Source organism: Macaca fascicularis, chromosome 11 (genome assembly GCF_037993035.2).
Source record: "Macaca fascicularis isolate 582-1 chromosome 11, T2T-MFA8v1.1".
NCBI lineage: Eukaryota > Metazoa > Chordata > Mammalia > Primates > Cercopithecidae > Macaca > Macaca fascicularis.
In genome coordinates, this window is record NC_088385.1 from 33,967,085 (window position 1) to 33,989,143 (window position 22,059).

At 43.4% G+C, this 22,059-nt stretch overlaps 1 protein-coding gene and 1 pseudogene across 7 annotated transcripts in view; both read right to left on the bottom strand.

Moving 5' to 3' along the window:
- The window catches only part of DENND5B (DENN domain containing 5B), a 207,342-nt gene that overhangs the window by 19,237 nt on the left and 166,046 nt on the right, over window positions 1-22,059 (bottom strand). For all 7 annotated transcript variants that reach the window (XM_074006551.1, XM_065523983.1, XM_045364979.2 and 4 more), the window contains 4 exons: window positions 15,545-15,626; window positions 13,608-13,736; window positions 9,446-9,567; window positions 2,842-2,987 (listed from right to left, as the gene is read on the bottom strand). In XM_074006551.1, the coding sequence (XP_073862652.1) occupies window positions 2,842-2,987; window positions 9,446-9,567; window positions 13,608-13,736; window positions 15,545-15,626 (479 nt within the window). The remainder of the gene's footprint in view (window positions 1-2,841; window positions 2,988-9,445; window positions 9,568-13,607; window positions 13,737-15,544; window positions 15,627-22,059) is intronic.
- On the bottom strand, window positions 1,069-1,163 carry LOC135966411 (small nucleolar RNA U3; annotated as a pseudogene).

Consider the following 22,059-nt stretch of genomic DNA (forward strand, 5'->3'; position numbering starts at 1 on the left):
TTGTGCCATGTTGCTGTGCTGCACCCATCAACTCGTCATTTACATCAGGTATAACTCCCAATGCAATCCCTCCCCCCTCCCCCCTCCCCATGATAGGCCCCGGTGTGTGATGTTCCCCTTCCTGAGTCCGAGTGATCTCATTGTTCAGTTCCCACCTATGAGTGAGAACATGCGGTGTTTGGTTTTCTGTTCTTGTGATAGTTTGCTAAGAATGATGGATTCCAGCTGCATCCAAGTCCCTACAAAGGAGTCAAACTCATCCTTTTTTATGGCTGCATAGTATTCCATGGTGTATATGTGCCACATTTTCTTAATCCAATCTGTCACTGATGGACATTTGGGTTGATTCCAAGTCTTTGCTATTGTGAATAGTGCTGCAATAAACATACGTGTGCATGTGTCTTTATAGCAGCATAATTTATAATCCTTTGGGTATATACCCAGTAATGGGATGGCTGGGTCATATGGTACATCTAGTTCTAGATCCTTGAGGAGTCGCCATACTGTTTTCCATAATGGTTGAACTAGCTTACAATCCCACCAACAGTGTAAAAGTGTTCCTATTTCTCCACATCCTCTCCAGCACCTGTTGTTTCCTGACTTTTTAATGATTGCCATTCTAACTGGTGTGAGATGGTATCTCATTGTGGTTTTGATTTGCATTTCTCTGATGGCCAGTGATGATGAGCATTTTTTCATGTGTCTGTTGGCTGTATGAATGTCTTCTTTTGAGAAATATCTGTTCATGTCCTTTGCCCACTTTTTGATGGGGTTGTTTGTTTTTTTCTTGTAAATTTGTTTGAGTTCTTTGTAGGTTCTGGATATTAGCCCTTTGTCAGATGAGTAGATTGCAAAAATTTTCTCCCATTCTGTAGGTTGCCTGTTCACTCTGATGGTAGTGTCTTTTGCTGTGCAGAAGCTCTTTAGTTTAATGAGATCCCATTTGTCAATTTTGGCTTTTGCTGCCGTTGCTTTTGGTGTTTTAGACATGAAATCTTTGCCCATGCCTATGTCCTGAATGGTACTACCTAGGTTTTCCTCTAGGATTTTTATGGTATTAGGTCTAACATTTAAGTCTCTAATCCATCTTGAAGGTGCTCTACACGTTCAGAGAAACTTCTCTAGTCACAAACTATAGAAATGATCCCTGAAAGTATAGTCTTTTTTTTTTTTGAGATGGAGTTTCACTCTCATTGCCCAGGCTGGAGTGCAATGGCGCAATCTCAGCTAACCACAACCTTTGCCTCCCGGGTTCAAGCGATTCTCCTGCCTGAGCCTCCTGAGTAGCTGGGATTGCAGGCATGTGCCACCATGCCCGGCTAATTTTTGTGTTTTTAGTAGAGATGGGGTTTCTCCATGTTGGTCAGGCTGGCCTCGAACTCCCGACCTCAGGTGATCTGCCCTCCTTGGCCTCCCAAAGTGCTGGGATTACAGGCGTGAGTCACTGTGCCTGGCCAGAGCTACGAGTTCTTAAAGCACTTTTTTCTTTGTAGCTCAGTGAGAAGGTATCACCATACTCTAGCTTAGGGATGATGGCATCTTGAATTAGTTGTACTGTAGAGATGGACAGAAGTAGGTAGACATGAGAGAGACAGCTTAGAAATGGCAATGATGGGGTTTTTTAACGTAGTTCCATTATTGGTAGATGAAGAAAAGCCAAGGGTTTTAATATTTTATATACAGGTGGCTTTGAGTCTACTGCATGGATAAGGCCAAACTGGGCTCCTGGGGCAGGGGGGTGGTATCATGACTCTAAGTGGAAACTGCTATTTCGAGACCCCAAGGAACATGAGAATGGGACATTCAGTTAGTACCATTTCCTTCCTCAAACACAACAGTTATTTGTCCTCTTCCTCCACCAAGATCAACCTGTGTACAGGCTTAACCACATGGAACTATCTCACCAAGTAAGACCTGGAAATTGACTACAATATTAAAAGGTTGTTTATTTTGTTTTTTGAGACAGAGTCTCACTCTGTCATCCAGGCTGGAGTGCAGTGACACAATCTTGGCTCACTACAACCTCTGTCTCCTGGGCTCAAGTGACCTCAGCCTTGCAAGTACCTGGACTACAGGTGCATGCCACCACGCCCAGCTAATTTTTGTATTTTCTGTAGAGATGGGGTCTCACTATGTTGCCCAGGCTGGTTGTCTCAAAGTCCAGGGCTCAAGCAATCTGCTTGCCTTGGTCTCCCAAAGTGTTGAGATTATAGGCATGACTCACTGCGCCTGGCCAAAAGGCATTTTTATAGAATCACTCTATAAATGTCACCATGTGGTCTAAAATCTGTAAGTAGACGCTTGAACCCAAGAGGTGGGGGTTGCAATGAGTGGAGATCACACCACTGCACTCCAGCCTGAGCGAAAGAGCAAGACTCTGTCTCAAAAAAATAAAAATAAAAATAAATAAAAAATAAAAAATAATAAAATAAAATCCATAAGCGTGAATATCAGCTCTCCTGTCCTTTTGCCAAAGGATGACCAGGTTTGGGCAGAAAGCATTTTACAGTAGGGAAGAGAACCACTGTGGGGAAAACATTTATTTGAACATTTCTTGCTTGCTAGGATCTGTGCTAGGCCCTGAAAATAATGGGAGAAGACCTGGAAAGCCTCAAAGCACACCACTACAAGTGAAAAATAGAGCTTAACAATGAAAATGTAAAACAAACAAATTAGTATAAGCTGCTTAAGACAACTTTTGACATATAATCACAAAAATGATCCTGCTCGCTTTGAATGTTCCTCTGTTTTGATTCAAGGAAAAATGAAAAAGCCAGACAGAATCCATCTGTAAAACTACACGTGATACATTCTGCTAGGAAAGGTGTTAGCTGAACCTACCTCAAAGGTCATTTCGAGGAGGTTTTTGGGAATCTGCATTACTCCTGTGTCTCCTAGCTCTCCTGATACACAGATCCAAGGGTTTGATGTGATTATTGCATTGCTCAGCTTTTTGATTGGGATGATCACTGACCTATATGGAATCACTGAAAGAAAAATGCAGAAATTAATAAAAAAGTGGGAATAAAATTCTCCTTATAACAATATATTAAGAACTCTATTGGTTTTCATTGATAATTTGCTTTTTATGATCTATCAAGATGTACTTACATGAAAAGTTGATATCAAAACCTTTCAGTCTAGAAAGATGAGATCTAGTTTGCAAACCAGAAGTTTCAATACTTGCAGCAATGGTTTTCACAGCATGTATATCATCATGTATGTATGATGCATATATCACCATTAAATGTATGAACAATCTCAAGCATTAGTACCAGAATACCTAAAGATATGAACATTGACTGTGTATATTGTGTTTTCATTGCTTAAATTTTCTTAAAAACTAATTTTGTACCAAAATTGAGTAGAAATGAACATGATTATTGACATGGTTTTATATAAAAAGAGGGGTGGATGACTTTTTGGACAGTACTGTTTCTTGGGCAATGCTTTAAAGCGCTGCATTTCAGAACTTTCCCGTCCCAAGTTTACAGAACAATATGCAAAAACCACCAATAATAAACAATGGCACCTCCACTCTGGACATACCGTGAAGTCTATAAACCACAACTTGGAAAGCTATTAAGGTGACTCAGGTGCAAGAGGAGCCCGGGGAGGCTCTTCCACAGACACACCACTAGATGTCACTGCCCTATTACCGTCCTTTGCTCAAATGTGGAAGCACGAGAGGTCAGACGTTACGCATGTCCTCCCTTCTTTTTTTTTTTTTTTTTTCAGACAGTCTCGCTCTTGTTGCCCAGGCTGGAGTGCAATGGTGCGATCTGGGCTCACTGCAACCTCTGCCTCCCAGGTTCAAGTGATTCTCCTGACTCAGCCTCTTGAGTTAGCTGGGATTACAGGCGCCTGCCACCACACCCGGCTAAATTTTGTACTGTTAGTACAGAGATGGGGTTTCATCATGTTGGCCAGGATGGTCTCCAACTCCTAACTTCAGGTGAGCCACTGCGCCCATCCCTCCCTTCTCTTTTTAAAAAATGGGAACAGGGCCGGGCATGGTGGCTCAGGACTGTAATCACAGCACTTTGGACGGTAAAGGCAGGTGAATCACTTGATGTCAGGAGTTCGAGACTAGCCTGGCCATCATGGTGAAACCCTATCTCTACTAAAAATATGAAAAAAAAATTAGCTGGGTGTCGTGGTGTGCACCTGTAATCCCAGCTACTTGGGAGGCTGAGGCAGGAGAATCGCTTGAACCTGGGAGGCAGAGGTTGCGGTGAGCCAAGACTGCACTACTGCACTCCAGCCTGGGCAACAGAGTGAGACTCTGTCTCAAAAAAAAAAAAAAAGAAAATGGCTGGGTGTGGTGGTTCACGCCTGTAATCCCAGCACTTTGGGAGGCCAAGGTGGGTAGATCACAAGGTCGTGAGTTCGAGACCAGCCTGATCAACATGGTGAAACCCCGTCTCTACTAAAAATACAAAAATTAGCCAGGTGGGCCGGGCGCGGTGGCTCAAGCCTGTAATCCCAGCACTTTGGGAGGCCGAGACGGGCGGATCACAAGGTCAGGAGATCGAGACCATCCTGGCTAACACGGCGAAACCCCGTCTCTACTAAAAACACAAAAAATTAGCCGGGCGAGGTGGCGGCGCCTGTGGTCCCAGCTACTCGGGAGGCTGAGGCAGGAGAATGGCGGGAACCCGGGAGGCAGAGCTTGCAGTGAGCTGAGACCTGGCCACTGCACTCCAGCCTGGGCGACAGAGCGAGACTCCGTCTCAAAAAAAAAAAAAAAAAATTAGCCAGGTGTGGTGGCACACACCTGTAATCCCAACTACTCAGGAGGCTGAGGCAGGAGAATCGCTTGAACCCAGGAGGCAGAGGTTGCAGTGAGCCGAGATCACGCCATTGCACTCCAGCCTAGGCAACAGGAGTGAAACTCCATCTCAAAAAAACAAACAAACAAACAAAAAAAAATGGGGACGGGCCAGGCACGGGAGCTCATGTCTGTTATCCTACCTAGCAACTTGGGAGGCTGAGGTGGGCAGATCACTTGTGCTCAGGAGTTCAAGATCAGCCTGGGCAACAAAGTGAGACCTTGTCTCTATAAAAAATAAAAAAAAATAATTAGCCAGGCCTGGTGGTACACACTTGTAGTCCCAGCTACTCAGGAGGATGGGGGCGGGGAATCCCTTGAGCCAGGGAGGTCAAGGATGCAGTGAACTCTGATCCCACTACTGCACTCCAGTCTGGGCAACAGAGTAAGACCCTGTCTCAAAACAAAAAGGGGGGAGATGGCTTAAGCACATAAGCATTTTTGTCCATCACAGCCATACATTTCTGGTTTTTTGTTTGTTGGTTTTCTGGAGACAGGATTTAGCTCTGTCACCCGGTCTGAAGTGCAGCAGCCCAATCAGCGTTTACTGCAGCACTGACCCCTGGGGCTCATCCACCTCAGCCTCCCCAGTAGCTGGGACTATAGGTGCATGCTACCACACCTGGCTAACTTTATTTATCTATTTAGACTTAGAGTTTCGCTCTTGTCGCCCCGGCTGGAGTGTAGTGGCATGTTCTTGGCTCACTGCAACCTCTGCCTCCTGGATTCAAGTGATTCTCCAGCCTCAGCCTCCCAAGTAGCTGGGATTACAGGCGTCTGCCACCTTGCCCGGCTAATTTTTGTATTTTTAGTAGAGAAGGGGTTTCGCATAGCCGGCCCCTAGCTAACTTTTTAATTGTTCTTTTGTTGAGACAGGGTCTCATTATTTTACCCAAGCTGGTCTTGAACGGGACTCAAGTGATCCTCTTGCCTTGGCCTCTCAAAGCGCTGGGACTCCAGGCATGAGCCACTGCACCTGGCCTGTTTTGAAATTTTGAAATTTTTTTTGAGACAGGGTCTTGCTCTGTCACTCAGGGTAGAGTATAGTGGCACGATCTCAGCTTACTGCAATCTCCATCTCCTAGGCTCAAGTGATCCTCCCACCTTAGCCTCTCAAGTAGCTGGGACGAGAGGTGTGCACCACTACGCCCAGCTATTTTTTTGTAGTTTTAGTAGAGACAGGGTTTTGTCATGTTGCCCAGGCTGGTCTCAAACTCCTAAGCTCAAGAGATCTGCCCACCTTGGCCTCCCAAAGTGTTAAGATTACAGGCATGAGCCACCTGCCATGTATTTATGTATGTATGTGTGCATGTATTTATTTTTGAGACAGAGTTTCACTCTATCTCCCAGGCTGGAGTGCAGTGGTGCAATCTCGGCTCACTGCAACCTCTGCCACCCGGGTTCAAGCAATTCTCCTGCCTCAGTCTCCAAAGAAGATGGGAATACAGGGACCTGCCACCGTGCCTAATTTTTGTACTTTTAGTAGAGGCGGGGTTTTATAATCTTGGCCAGGCTGGTCTTGAACTCCTGACCACGTGATCTACCAACCAATGCCTCCCAAAGTGCTGGGATTACAGGTGTGAGCCACCGCACCCGGTCACTATTTATTTATTTTTTGAGAAGGAGTCTTGCTGTCATGCCCAGGCTTGAGTGCAGTGGGGCGATTTCAGCTTACTGCAACCTCTGCCTCCCGGGTTCAAGCAATTCTCCTACCTCAGTCTCTGGAGTAGCTGGGATTACAGGCGTGCGCCCAAAACGCCCAGCTAATTTTTGTACTTTTAGTAGAGACAAGGTTTCCCCATGTTGGCCAGGCTGGTCTCGACCTCCTGACCTCAGGTGATCCACCGCCTCGGCCTCCCAAAGTGCTAGGATTACAGGTGTGAGCCACCATGCCCAGCCATTTTGTTTGTTTGTTTGTTTAAACTAGGGTAGAATCAATATTTTTTGTTATCCTTGGGATTTCTGCCCATTTGATCATAAGCGGGGGTGTTAGAAGCCCTCCTTGAAAGATCTACAAGTAGGATGAAAAACATTTACTGAAGAAGATGCCTAGATACAGCCTCACAGTATGAGCTCATGGTTCAGTGCACTCTTAGATGAGGAAAACAAATGAAATAAATGGTTCATTTCCCTAATTTTACATAAAATACTTTATGTTAGGTGAATAGTCTCCCTTTGTGTCCTTTTATTTTGCTTTAGGATAGGAAAATGTCAGAGAAAAGGCCACACTTTCATGGTTTAGTAATCATCAGAGTCAAATGGGTTTTGAAACTGAAAGCAGAAGAGGTTAGCGTAAGACTTTATTTTAGGTGCCAGAGGCTTCTCTCATTTCTTGCATTGATAGGATAAGAAAATCTGCAGAAAAAAGGCATGTTTAGGGTCAGCAGTTCTGTGGCTGCAAAAGGCCCACAGATGCACAACGGTGATTTCATAGTTCAAGTATGAAAAAGCAACATGATTAAAAATTTCTTTCATGAAGAATTCCTCAAATTGAAAGAGTTACTCAGATGAAGAGACATCTACAGATATAAGAAGGATCTTAGGACTCCTCTACTGCTATTTCTTCTTATTTATTTAGAGACAGAGTCTCACCCTGTTACCCAGGCGTGATCTTGGCTCACTGCCACCTCTGCCTCTCGGGTTCAAGTGATTCTCCCACATCAGCCTCCCGAGTAGCTGGGACTACAAGCATGTGCCACCATGTCTGGCTAATTTTTATATTTTTTGGTAGAGATGAGGTTTCACCATGTTGACCAGGTCAGTCTCGAACTCCTGACCTCTCACGTTATCCACCGCCTTGGCCTCCCAAAGTGCTGGGATTACAGGTGTGAGCCATTGTGCCTGGCCTCTTTGATTTTAAAACTGTATGTAACGTTTTAGTTTCTTATACCTGCAGTAACCTAATCAATGCCTTGACAGGCATTACAGGCTGGCCTAATCCCCATTCCAATTCCCTTTTCCTTTGTCTGCCATTACCAGAAACTGGAAAGCCAAAACCTACACAATTCTGGTCAGTGAAATGTTAGTGATATTTATTGAGATTTTTTGGAAAATTATGTCTTTCTAGCACAGATCCTGCCCCTCCCTGACACTCTCTCCTTCCTGTTGGAAGGTATACTGAGAACAGCCATGTTGAAACCATGAGGTAACTAGCACACACAGAGCATGTCTAAGGGGAAAAAGACAATGAGCCTGGGTCCGTGACAGCACTGCCCACTGCCTACTTTGAGACCTTTATTATGTAAGTGAAATCATTAAGCTGTAAGCCACTGGTTTTCAAGTTTCTGATACTTGCAGCTAAATGCAATTCCTAATTGATACAAGTAAAAATTCTCCAAAGTAAGGAAGAGGACCCACTGCAAATAAGAATTAGCAACGAAGGAAAGAATAAACACTATCATTCAGCTTTCTATAAAAAATACATCTCTTGGCCAGGCTCGGTGGTTCACGCCTGTAATCCTAGCACTTTGGGAGGCTGAGGCGGGTGGATCACCTGAGGTCAGAAGTTTGACCTGGCCAACATGGTGAAACCCTGTCTTCACTAAAAACACAAAAATTAGCCGGGCATGGTGACACATGCCTACATATAGTCTTGTGATTTGGGAGGCTAAGGCAGGAGAATCGCTTGATCCCAGGAGGTGGAGGTTGCACTCCAGCCTGGGTGACAGAGCCAGACACCATCTCAAAAAAACCAAAAACAACAACAAAATCTCCAGGTCAAGCGTGGTGGCTCATGCCTGTAATCCCAGCACTTTGGGAGGCTGAGGCAGGTGGGTCACTTGAGGTCAGGAGTTCAAGACCAGCCTGGCCAACATGGTGAAACCCCATCTCTACTAAAAATACAAAAATTAGCCAGGTGTGGTGGGGCGTGCCTGTAATTCCAGCTACTCAGGAGGCTGAGGCACAAGAATCCCTAGAACCCAGGAGGTGGAGGCTGCGGTGAGCTGAAATCATGCCACTGAATTCTAGCCTGGGTGACGGAGTGCGACTCTGTCTCAAAAAAAAAAAAAAATCTCCAATCAGCATTTCCTTCCAAAGTTGAATGATGTCCAATTATATAAGTTTATTATTATCACATAGTTACTTTCAACTTATGTGTTAAGATATTGGAATATTTACTTAATAAAACATTCCTTTTCACATCTGTTGTAGGTAACATTTCCTATCCAAGACTGGGTTTCTTGGGAAGCAATCTCTGAGTCAGAAATTAGCATGCACAATGCTGCTCCTGGGACCAACATGTGAGAAGGAAAGCAGGATTGGTTAAGCAAGATGTTAAGCTTCAACGCAGTCTCAATGAAGTTCTCATCTATCTAACCCCCATGGTGAGCTCCCGGACAGCTCTTTGTTCAGTCATGGGATGCTGGCTGGCACTGGCAGAAGGGATCATCTTGTGAGGTACTTTTCTTCAGTAAGGCATTCTCCACAGCCTGACAGTCAAGGGTTTCCTGTAGCACTCCTAGCATTTGGGGAATATCCTTTATTCCTAAACACAGATCTGGGGGGATGTCACAATGTCACATACACTATGGCATATCTTGCTTTAAAAAACATAAATGCTTTTATTCCATTAGCCACCTCAGTAACCCTTAACAGTCAATTCTCTAAACTTACTGATAGTAGTGAACACACTGGTGAAGCAGAAATAGTCCACAGCATTGAGAGAAAGAAGGTGGTAAAGAAACTGCTCTCTTTCTTCTTCACAACGTAGAAAAGCGTATCGCTTATAAAGCTTCCTAGGAAAGGGTAAGACAAGCACAAGACAGTAGTATCAAAGAAAAAAAAACAAGACAGTAGTATCATGTATTTTTCATTATGTCTTTTTTTTTTTTTTTAAGACAGAGTTTTTCTCTTTTTGCCCAGGCTGGAGTGCAATGATGCAATCTCAGCTCACTGCAACCTCCGCCTCCTGGGTTCAGGTGATTCTCCTGCCTCAGCCTCATGAGTAGCTGGGATTACAGACATGTGCCACTACGCCAGGCTAATTTTTGTATTTTTAGTAGGGATGGGGTTTCAACATGTTGGCCAGGCTGGTCTCAAACTCCTGACCTCTGGTGATCCATCTGCCTCTGCCTCCCAAAGTGCTGGGATTACCGGTGTGAGCCACTGGACCTGGCCATTTTTTTTTTCTTTTGTTTCTTTCCCATTATGTCTTCTTTTTTCCAAGATGGGGTCTCGCTATATTGCCCAGGCTGGTCTTGAACTCTTGGACTCAAGTGATCCTCCTGCCTCAGTCTCCCAAAGTGTTGGGATTACAGGCATGAGCCACTGGGCCTGGCCCTCATTAAGCCTTGACTAAAAATAAATAGCTCCTCTTAGACAAACACCTTTAATCTTGAAAAAATAGATTCACATCTATTTCAATTCATAAAACGGATATATAAACAGTTAATAAAACATTTTTAACCTAAAGAGTAATTAAGAAAAAAATGCATCTATTTTATCAAACTAATAAAGACTTAAAAGTGATGACCAGTATTGACAAGGAAGAAATGAATGCCATTCTCACAGTTGGTGGGACTGAAAATTTCAGGAAAGCAATTCAGGTAACAATTATTTTAAACCAATCATACCCCTTGACTCATCAATTTCACTTTTAGGACTCAGTCCTAAAGATACAGATGAAATGGGGCAAAGATTTCATTAAACAGCTACATTTAAGCACTTTCCCAAGTGTTTTATAGGTATTAATACATTTCATTCTCACTCTATGAGGTAAGTCTATCAGTGCCTTTTTTATTTTTTTGAGATGAGGTCTTGTTCTGTCACCAAGGTCATGGTAGTACAGCGCCGACTTAGTAACAGCTCACTGCAGCCTCGACCTCCTGGGCTTGAGTGTGCCTCCCACCTCAGCCTCCCAAGTTGCTGGGACCACAAGTGCATGCTACCACGCCCAGCTAATTTTTTATTTTTAGTAGAGATGGGGTCTCACTATATTGCCCAGGCTGGTCTTGAACTCCTAGGCTTAAGCAATCCTCCCACCTTGGCCTCTCAAAGTGTTGGGATTACAGGAGTGAGCCACCAGACCCAGCCTAGTGTCATTTTACAGATGGGGAAGAGATACAGGAAAGTTAAATATCTTGTCCAAGGTCATTCAAACACTAAATAGGGAAGGCAATATTTGAACACAAGCATTCAGACCTCAGAGTTTAAACTCTTGTGATATGGTGAAATGTTTATGGTACACTGTTAAGCTAATAAAAAGGATGATATTGAATTGCAAATATAGTATATCTTAGTAAGAGAACATGCATAGAAGAAAAGTACAGAAGAAAATGTGAAATATTTAGTGTTCTTTATAAGCAGGATCGTAAGTGGTTATCATTTTCCTCTTTGTACTTTGGCCACTATGAGCATAAATCACTTTTTTTGGGGGGGGGGGACAGAGTTTCACTCTTATTGTCCAGGCTGGAGTGCAATGGCACAATCTCGGCTCACTGTAACCTCTCGTCTCCCAGGTTCAAGTGATTCTCCTGCCTCAGCCTCCCAAGTAGCTGGGATTACAGGCATGTGCCACCACGCCCGGCTAATTTTGTATTTGTAGTAGAGATGGGGTTTCTCTATGTTGGTCAGGCTAGTCTTGAACTCCTGATCTCTGGTGATCCGCCCGCCTCAGCTTCCCAAAGTGCTAGGATTACAGCTGTGAGCCACCACACCCAGCCTGTTTTTTTTTTTCTTTTTGAGACGGAGTCTTGCTCTGTTGCCAAGCTGCATGGAGTGCACTGGCGCGATCTCGGCTCAATGCAACCTCCGCCTTCGGGTTCAAGTGATTCTCCTGCCTCCCCTCCCGAGTAGCTGGGATTACAGGCATGCGCCACCACACCCAGCTAATTTTTGTATTTTTAGTAGAGACGGGGTTTCACCATGTTGGCCAGGATGGTCTCGATCTCCTGACCTCATGATCTGCCCACCTTGGCCTCCCAAAGTGCTGGGATTACAGGTGTGAGCCACTGTGCCTGGCCAGTAACTTTTTATAATTGGAAAAAAAAAACACAAAACCATGCCAGTTTTAAGAAAACAAGGTCAGATTCGCAGGCTGTATGTGACACTTCATTCTTTATCAAATCTACTCTTTGGACATTAAGAATCATCTGAAAATGCTCCAGGGGGTATGTAATCCAAGTGTGATATGTACAAATACAAAACTACAAAAAGCACTGGGTTACTATGATGGGACTCTAATAGACTGTCATGTTTGAGGTCTTTGTTTAATTCTCTGCCTAACTTTGCTCCTGAGAAGTCAAAGTTCTTAGCCTTCAAATTAGCACTAATGTAAATATAAGGGCAATATATTTCATCCAAGATAGCTTTTTTTTTTTTTTTTTTTTGGAGACAGGGTCTCGCTCTGTTGCCCAGGTTAGAGTGCAGTGGCACAACCTTGGCTCAAGTGATTCTCCTGAGTATCTAAGTATCTAAGAGGCTTCTCCTGAGCCTCTAAGTAGCTGGGAATACAGGTGCATGCCACCATGCCCGACTAATTTTTGTATTTTTTGTAGAGACAGGGTTCTGCCATGTTGGCTAGGCTGGTCTCAAACTCCTGACCTCAAGTGATCTGCCCACCTTGGCCTCCCAAAGTGTTGGGATTACAGGTGTGAGCCACTGCACTTGACCTCGAAGAGGGTTTCTTGATAGAGTAAACAGAAGAAATTAAAACGGTTAACAATTAATTGACATGTACTTGACTGGTTTCCTGGCTCTAAACCAGTGGTCCCCAACCTTTTTGGCACCAGGGACCGGTTTCATGGAAGATAATTTTCCCACGGCTGTCGCAGGGGCTGGGGAGGGGGAGGTGGATTCAGAATAAAATTGTTGCACCTCAGATCATCAGTCATTAGAGTCTCATAAGGAGCAGGCAACCTAGATCCCTCACATGCGCAGTTCGCAATAGGGTTTGTGCTCCTCTGAGAATCTAATGCTGCTGATCTGACAGGAGGTGGAGCTTAGGCGGTAATGCTTGCTTGCCCTCGGCTCATCTCCTGCTGTGCAGCCCTGGTTCCTAACAGGCCACGGACCAGTACCGGTCCATGGCCCAAGGGCTGGGAACCCTTGCTCTAAACTGCTGAATGCAAGGCTCTCAGAAGAAGCCCTTTACTGGGACCTCCTCACATAACTTGATTATTTTTTTCTTTTTTTACTCCAGGTTTTATCTGTGTATTTTACAATATAACATAAGGTTTATATAAACTTAACCTATCTTTTGGATGTTACTGTCAGCTTGTATGAACTAGCTAGCTTTCTGCCTGATTCTGGCAGGGCTTTTTCTTTTTTTTTTTTGAGACAGTCTCGCACTGTCGCCCAGACTGGAGCGCAGTGACGCGATCTCGGCTCACTGCAACCTCCCACCTCCCAAGTTCAAGTGATTCTCCTGCCTCAGCCTCCTGAATAGCCATGACTACAGGTGTGCGCCACCATGCCCTGCTAATTTTTGTATTTTTTGTAGAGATGGGGTTTCACCATGTTACCCAAGCTGGTCTTGAATTCCTGGACTCAAGTGATCCGCCCATCTTGGCCTCCCAAAATGTTAGGATTACAGGCAACAGCCACCACACCCAACTGCAATCTGGCCTTTGGCTGTTATGTTTGGTGTGTCCTCCCTGAAACGATCAAGTATTACATCAAGACAGAGTTCTCAAAGCACATGCCTGTTAGATAAAGAAGAATGCACGTGCACAGGAAACAGCACTTCATACTGAAGAAGCCAGTCTGTCAGTTTACGCAACTTGCTTTGTATGCACAAGGGTATAGAAACAGAAATGTATCAAAGATGGTATCTTACTTGGTAAGTGGTTGGTTAGAAAGCAACTGCTTAAGATGCTGGGACAAGAGCTTCTTTTCTAGAGACAGTCTTATCCATGCCCGAGCTCGTCCAACATCAGTCTTGATCTCACTCATGTTTTGAATATGCCTAAAGAATAGTGGTAACAGCAAAGATGTAGATCTTAAGGATAATGCTGACTAGAAAAGAAGTAAAGAGTGAACAGTACTGGGCACAGAAAGGTTATTTTATACTTAAAGGGAGCAGTCGATAATATACAATTGATGTTGATTAAATCTTTGAAGGTTCCATCTGAATCATGAAGTTAGTCTCACATCATAATTGCCATTACAACACAAGCACACAGACAATGTCATAAGATAAAGCATTTAACACTCATTCACTCTTTCAGGCTTCATTATGTCCTTGTTGAAGAGTCATAGATACCTGTAAATAAATATTTCTGATTCTCAAAAAAAAGTAATGAAACAGGGTGAATACTTAAGTAGCTTTTCAAAGTAACTGTTCTATATCATAATTAAATATCAGCCACAACTTTAATCCACTGAATTACTTTTCAAGTTGCACTGGACAACATATGGAAAATATGAAATCTTACGTTCTATGGCATTAGAGAAAATAAGCCAGACTGCACTGATAATCTTTAATTGGCTAATTATTTAAAAATACAGGGTCTCGCTATGTTGCCCAGGATGGTCTCAATCTTTCGGTCTCAAGTGATCCTCTTCCCTCAGCCTCCCAAAGTGTATGACCCACTGCACTCGGATCTTATAATATTGCTTTAAACCCACACATTGTAAAGGTTGACTAAGTATTGTACCTAAAATATTTAAAAGATAAAAGCCTCTGCCTTCCTCATTCAATAAATCTGTGTTAGGTATCTTGATGTCTTCTAACGATTTCTTAACAGTAATTGCAAGTGATGATTCTCAGATCTGTATTTGCTTCAAACTAAGTCTACCTGATTGCAATTGTTCTGCCACATATCCTGCCATTATTTGCAGATTTTTTCTTCTGTATCGGTGGGCAGCAGGTATTTAAGGCAATTTAAAAAACTGAACAAAAGAAGCTATAAAATAGTTTAGGATGGGCACAATGGCTCATGTCTGTAATCCCAGCCCTTTGGGAGGCCAAGGCGGGAGAATCACTTGAGGCCAGGAGTTCAAGGTCAGCCTGGGCAATATTAGATCCCATCTTGGCCGGGTACAGTGGCTCACGCCTGTAATCCCAGCACTTTGGGAGGCCCAGGCGGGTGGATCACGAGGTCAGATCAAGATCATCCTGGCTAACATGGTAAAACCCTGTCTCTACTAAAAACACAAAAAATTTGCCAGGAATGGTGGCACATGCCTGTAGTCTCAGCTACTCAGGAGGCTGAGGGAGGAGAATTACTTGAACCTGGGAGGCGGAGGTTGCAGTGACCTGAGATCGTGACACTGCACTCCAGCCTGGACAACAGAGTGAGACTCCATCTCAAAAACAAAAAACAAAAAACAAACAAAAAAAACCCTGTCTCTAGTGAAAATCAAAAAAATTAGCTGGGCGTGGTGGCAGGTGCCTGTAATTCCAGTGACTTGGGAGGCTGAGGCAGAAGGATTGCTTGAGCCTGGGAAGTTGAGGCTGCAGAGAGTGGCGATTTCACCACCGAACTCCAGCCTGGGTGACAAAGCAAGACCCTGTCGCTAAAGTAAAATAAAATAAAAAAGTTTAGAGATGCTTTAAAACTCTTCTCAGCTGCATCTTCCATTTGAATTTAATGTCAGGAAACAATACAATGGTACAAAAATAAAATAAATGAAACCATAAAAATACTTTCTTCAGAATTACATAAGCCAAAAATACACATAGCCATAATTATTTGAGCAATTTAGTTAAAAGCCACAAAATACTTCAAAAAGTTATCACCACATGCTAACACATGTACTAATAACAAATACCTCATGTCCTGGATAAGAGAGACCCTGAGTGTTGGCAACATAACTCCTGACTCAGATTTTCTTCTTTCTGGTCCGAGGGCAACTATGTAGAAAAATATCAGCAAAATATTAGAAAAGTAAAAAATATACATGGTTCATACTAAATACTTTGAAACTGCTTTGATAAGAAAAAATTTTAACAATTTATATCATCTAGCCCAAAATGTCAAAGAACAAATTTTAAAGAAAATAGGGTCTTGCTCTGTCACTGAGCTTGGAGTGCAGTGTGCAGTGGTGTGATTGTGGCTCACTGCAGCCTCGACCTCCTGGGCTCCAGCAATCCTCCCAACGTAGCCCTGTCCAGAGTACCTGGGATTACAGGTGTGCACCACCACACATGGCTCATTTTAAAAATTTTTTGTAGAGACGGGGTCTTCCTATGTCTGGGCTATTTTATTAACACAGTAAATCAGCTATTTTCTTCTCTTTTCTTTTTTTTTTTTTTTTGAGATGGAGTTTTGCTCTTGTTGCCTAGGCTGGAGTGCAATGGTGCGATCTCAGCTCACCGCAACCTCCACCTCCTGTGTCCAAGTGATTCTCCCATCTCAGTCTCTCGAGTAGCTGGGATTATAGGCATGCACTACCATACCTGGCTATTTTTTTGTATTTTTAGGACAGACAGGGTTTCTCCATGTTGGTCAGGCTGGTCTCAAACTCCCAATCTGAGGTGATCCGCCTGCCTCGGCCTCCCAAAGTGCTGGAATTACAGACGTGAGCCACTGTGCCCAGACCCAGCTATTTTCTTTCTATGTAATCTGGAACTGCTTTTGGAAATTTTAAACGAATCACAAAAGACCACCTAGCAAACGATGCAATGCATACAAATTCTGGCCATAAGGACCAGGCACTTTTTTTTTTTTTTTTTAAAACATAGTCTTGCTCTTGCCCAGGCTGAAGTGCAGTGGTGTGATCTTGGCTCACTGCAACCTCTGCCTCCTTGGTTCAAGCAATTCTCATGCCTCAGCCTCCCGAGCAGCTGGGACTACAGGCGTGCGCCACCACGCCCAGCTAATTTTTGTATTTTTTAGTAAAGACGTAGTTTCACCATGTTGACCAGCTGGTCTTGAACTCCTGAACTCAAGTGATCCGCCCGCCTTGGTCTCCCAAAGTGCTGGGAATACAGGTGTTAGCCACCATGCCTGGCCAGTTACTTTCTAGTTACTCATTCTAATAGCTCTAGATGATTACATGAAAGCAATGTATATAAATTAAGCTACTAAAAATGTGAAACATCTCTGGGCTCATGAATTGAAGTCACACAATTAAACTCTTGAAGAGTGAAAAAAAATCCTGTGTGCTCAGTCCTGGAATCCCAACACTTTGGGAGGCCAAGGCAGGAGGATTACTTGAGCCCACGACTTCAAGACCAGCCTGGGAAACATAGAAAGACCCCGGTTTTGTAAATAATTATATGGGTTTGGACAATGGGAAGCTAAATATATATATATGTCTTTTTTTCAATTAGCTTTTTTTTTTTAATAGCTGAGCATGGTGGTGTTCACCTGTAGTACCAGTTGCTTGGGAGGCTGAGGTGGGAGGATCACCTGAGCTTACCACTGCACTCCAGCCTGGGCAACAGAAGGAGATTGTCTCTTGAAAACAAAAAAAAAAAAAAAAAAAAGAGGCCGGGCACAGTGGCTCACGCCTGTAATCCCAACACTTTGGGAGGCCAAGGCAGACGGATCACGAGGTCAGGAGATCAAGACTACCCTGGCTAACATGGTGAAACCCCATCTCTACTAAAAAATACAAAAATTAGCTGGGCTTGGTGGTGGGCACCTGTAGTCCCAGCTACTCAGAAGGCTGAGGCAGGAGAGTGGCGTGAACCCGGGAGGCAGAGCTTGCAGTGAGCCAAGATTATCCCACTGCACTCCAGCCTGGGCGACAGAGCGAGTCTCTGTCTCAAAAAAAAATCTAAGATTTCAGGCTCTTCAGTCTGGTAAGTTTCTACCTTAAAGTTCAGAGTCCAAACTACAGTAATTATAGCATGCAAAGTGAGTAATCTAAATAGACACTAAGTATAATGTCCATGAGTATTCTCTTATGAAGCCTTAATAGCTAACATTTATGAAAGAATAGCTAACATTTATGATAGCTAACAATTATGGGATTACAGGTGCATGCCACCACACCTAGCTAATTTTTGTACTTTTTGTAGAGATGGGGTTTTGTCTCTATGTATGAAAGAAGGAAAGATTATTCTCATACAGCAACAGCTAAGCAAAGATCTATTGGCTAATATATTGTAGTTGCAGTGTTTGCTCTCATGCTCAAGGAGAGGCCATGGAGTTTAGGCCTTTCATTTCTATCTTCTCATCTATAAATATAAATGAAATTCCAACATCATACTCAGCAAATACACCTATATAAGTAGAACTGAGAATGCAAATTTTTGCTATATATTAAACCTATCATTTTCTGAGTTTTTAGATTCTTTCTACTTTGGGGGGCTGCGATACAATACCAAAACACATAAATATATATGAAGTTGGCACTAAAGGAAGATAGGGAACATTTTGGTGTATTATGATCCCTATGCTTTTGACACTGGCAGGTATAAATGAGTACCGATGGGGTTGCCAGAAGGAAGAGGCCAATCTAAAAGCACTACTTTCGAGGGTCTTCCATACCATGTGATGATAAATAGGACATTCGTTGTGGCGATTTTGGGAGGGAGTTTCAGTGGGGCACTAGACCCATTCATCTTGACACCCAGGAGGTAATAAATGCTGAGGAAACTGTTCCAGACTTGCAGGGAATGTGTTATGTGTTACTGAACAAAGCGCATCTTTTTTTTTTTTTTTTTTTTTAGATAGAGTCTCACTCTGTAGCCCAGGTTGGAGTGCAGCAGCATGATCTTGCGTCACTGCAGCCTCCATCTCCAGGCTCAGTGATCCTCCAACCTCAGCCTCTTGATAGCTGGGATTACAGGTGCGTGCCACCACACCTGGCTAATTTTTGTATTTTTTGTAGAGACAGGGTTTTGTTTCTATGTTTATGTTGCTCAGGCTGGACTCAAACTCTTGGACTCAAGCAGTCTGCCTGCCTCGGCCTCCCAAAGTGCTGGGATTACAGGCACGAGCCATCACACCCGGCCACATCTTTCTTTTTGAGGACAAAGTGAGATGGCTCAGAGAATGCCTCTGTACTCCAGATGATTAGACAAAATGAAAGATGGCCACACAGGCGGTAAGAAATAGATTGACGGAGGAAAAAAGGGGATTTGAAACCATAATTAACAAGTTGGCTAGAAGGAAACATGACAACCAGAAGTAATTATGCCTCTCAAACTAGAGAGCAAGTGAGAAACTTCGTTTTAAATAATAAGAGATGGGGGTCTCACTATGTTGCTCAGGCCGGTCTCAAACACCTGGCTCAAGGAATCCTCCCATCTTGGCCCCCTAAAGTGCTGGAATTACATGTGTGAGCCAGTGTGCTTGGCAATTCCTGTTGTTTAAACTACTCAGTTTGTGGTACTCTATTATGGTGGCCCTAGGAAATGAATGTGGTAATTTATTAGTGACTCTGGAGAGAAGAGTTTAAAAGCCTGTGAGCAGAGGGCAGATTTGGGGTTTGGAAATGGAACCACTTCTTTTATCTAGAGACCTAAAATCTAAGATTTCCATGAAGCCTACTCCAGCTAGAAGAGAATTTTATAAACTATTTAAATGTATACTTCCATTACTATTTCTTAATTGAAAATACTCAAACAATAGGCCACTTTCTCCTTCAAAATAAAGATTCATGGATTTAATTCTTGGCTACAAGAATTTGCTCATCTGCCTGAATCAAACTACAAAATTAGCCGGATGTGGTGGCGCATGCCTGTAATCCCAGCTACTCGAGAGGCTGAGGCAGGAGAATCGCTTGAACGTGGGAGGTGTAGGTTGCAGTGAGCCGAGATCATGCCATTGCATCCAGTCTCGGCAACAAGAGTGAGCGAAACTCCGTCTCAAAAAAAAAAAAAAAAAAAAAAAAAGAATGAACACAAGTTAAACATTTTGTTTACTTTCTATTTGGAGTGGTGAATTTTATAAATGTAGCACAGATAGCAGTTTTTGAGGGCAGAGATTGTATATTTCTACAGAACCATGTACAGTCTATAGGTAGGTAAGTAATTAATAGAAAATTTCTGATGAAGGTAAGATGAAGAGTGACTCAAAATTCCTGCGTTAGATCCAGAAAAAACACTTAAAAGCAGCATTTCTGGCCAGGCGCGGTGGCTTACACCTGTAATCCCAGCACTTTGGGAGGCTGAGGTGGGTGGATCACCTGAGGTCAGGAGTTCAAGACCAGCCTGGCCAACATGGTGAACCCCGTTTCTACTAAAAATACAAAACTTCACCAGGTGTGGTGGCACACGCCTGTAATCCCAGCTACTCAGGAGGCTGAGGCAGGAGAATCGCCTGAACCCAGGAAGTGGAGGTTGCACTGAGCCAAGACTGCGCCATTGCACTCCAGCCCAGGCAACAAGAGCAAAACTCCATCTCGAAAAAAAAAAAAAAAAAAAAAAAAAGGAAAAAAGGCAGCATTTCCATTCCCTTCAGTGGAAGGGTTCTACACCTACACCCTGCCAAAATCCATTTCCAGTTACTAGTAGAACCTTGTCTGAAGGTGCAAAGTTTAAGAACTGGCTCAACATTTTTATTTATTGTTACTATTTTTTGGAGACAGGGTCTTGCTCTGTCACCCAAGCTGGAGTGCAGTAGTGGGATCACAGTACTCACTGTAGCCTCAACCCCGTGGGCTCAAGCGATCCTCCCACCTCAGCCTCCCAAGCATCTGGGACCACACATGTGTGTCACTATACCTGGCTAATTAAGACAAAAAACATTTTTTTTTTTTTGTAGACAGGGTCTTACTATGTTACCTTGGCTGGTCTCAAACTCTTGGGCTCAAGTGATCCTTCCACCTCGGCCTCCCAAAGTGCTGGGATTACAGGACTGGGTCACCATACCCAGCCTCCTAATACTTTTTTTTTTTGAGACAGCATCTTGCTCTGTTGCCCAAGTTGGAGTGCAATGGCATGATCTTGGCTCACTGCAACCTCTGCCTCCTGGGTTCAAGAGATACTCATGCCTCAGTCCCCCGAGTAGTTGGGATTACAGGTGTGTACCACCATACTCGGCTGACTTTTATATTTTTAGTAGAGACGGGGTTTCACCATGTTGGCCAGGCTGGTGTCGAACTCCTGGCCTCAAGTAATTTGCCCTCCTTAAGCTCCCACAGTGCTGGAATTACAGGCATGAGCCACCACATCCAGTCCTCTCAACAAATTTAAAGGTTAAAACTTCTGAGTGATGTGTCAAGAACAGTCTTTGTTCTAGGACCAATTGTATTCTGAAATTCTTTCTCTAAAATAGGATGTCAAACTACTAGGTGCAGTGATCACTAGGTCAAAATTAATACTGCCTACCCACTATGGTCCTCTTGCTATCTTTCCACTCCTCTACCACCCTTAAAATGTCTCTGACTCCTGTTCAGTGCTGCTTCTGAAGACTCACGATAATAATCCAGCATCTAGTTTCATCATGATTCAATGCTAGTAAGAGTAATGTTCAAACCCATCATAAATCTTTTTTTTTTTTTGACATGGAGTCTCACTCCATCGCCCAGGCTGGAGTACGGGGGAGCAGTCTTGGCTCACTGCAACCTCCATCTTCCAGGTTCAAGCGATTCACCTGCCTCACCCTCCTGAGTAGCTGGGATTACAGATACCCGCCACCATGCCTGGCTAATTTTTGTATTTTTAGTAGAGAGGTGGTTTCACCACGTTGGCCTGGCTGGTCTCCAACTCTTCATCTCCAGTGACCCATCCACCTCGGCCTCCCAAAGTGCTGGGATTACAGGCATGAACCACCGTGCCCGGCCCATCATAAATCTTCAAGGATTTTTCCTAAATATGACAATGCAGACTGTATTGCCATTAATTAGGAAGCTTAATAATTGGCAAAAAAAAGTACTTGGTAGAAAAAAATTCAGATTTTAAAAACTGTTAATTTTTGCATAATTACAACTTACTCCTTAAGAATGAGAGATTTCAATTTAAACTGATGTTTTAATACATATTTTATATTCTTATAAATATATATATATTTCGAGACGGAGTCTCACTCTGTTGCCCACGCTGGAATGCAGTGGCGTGATCTTGGCTCACTGCAACCTCTGCCTCCCAGGTTCAAGTGCTGGGATTACAGGCATTGAGTCACCACGCCTGACCTCATTTTTGTTTTTTAACAGAAAAAGTGGCAGAGGAGATGGACACTAGAGAATGCTTTTAAATTTGATCTGAATCTTTATAAATATAGTTACAGTCAGAGACAGCAGAACCTTGGCATTCTGATTGCAGGAGCTCCAGGGCAATGTAGTCAACTCATATTCCTAGCTGTCTGATTAAATACATTTAAACACTAGGTTTCTAACAATAAATACTACATTTAGGGTAGTGTTGCCCTCTAGGGGCAGTGAGGGAAAAG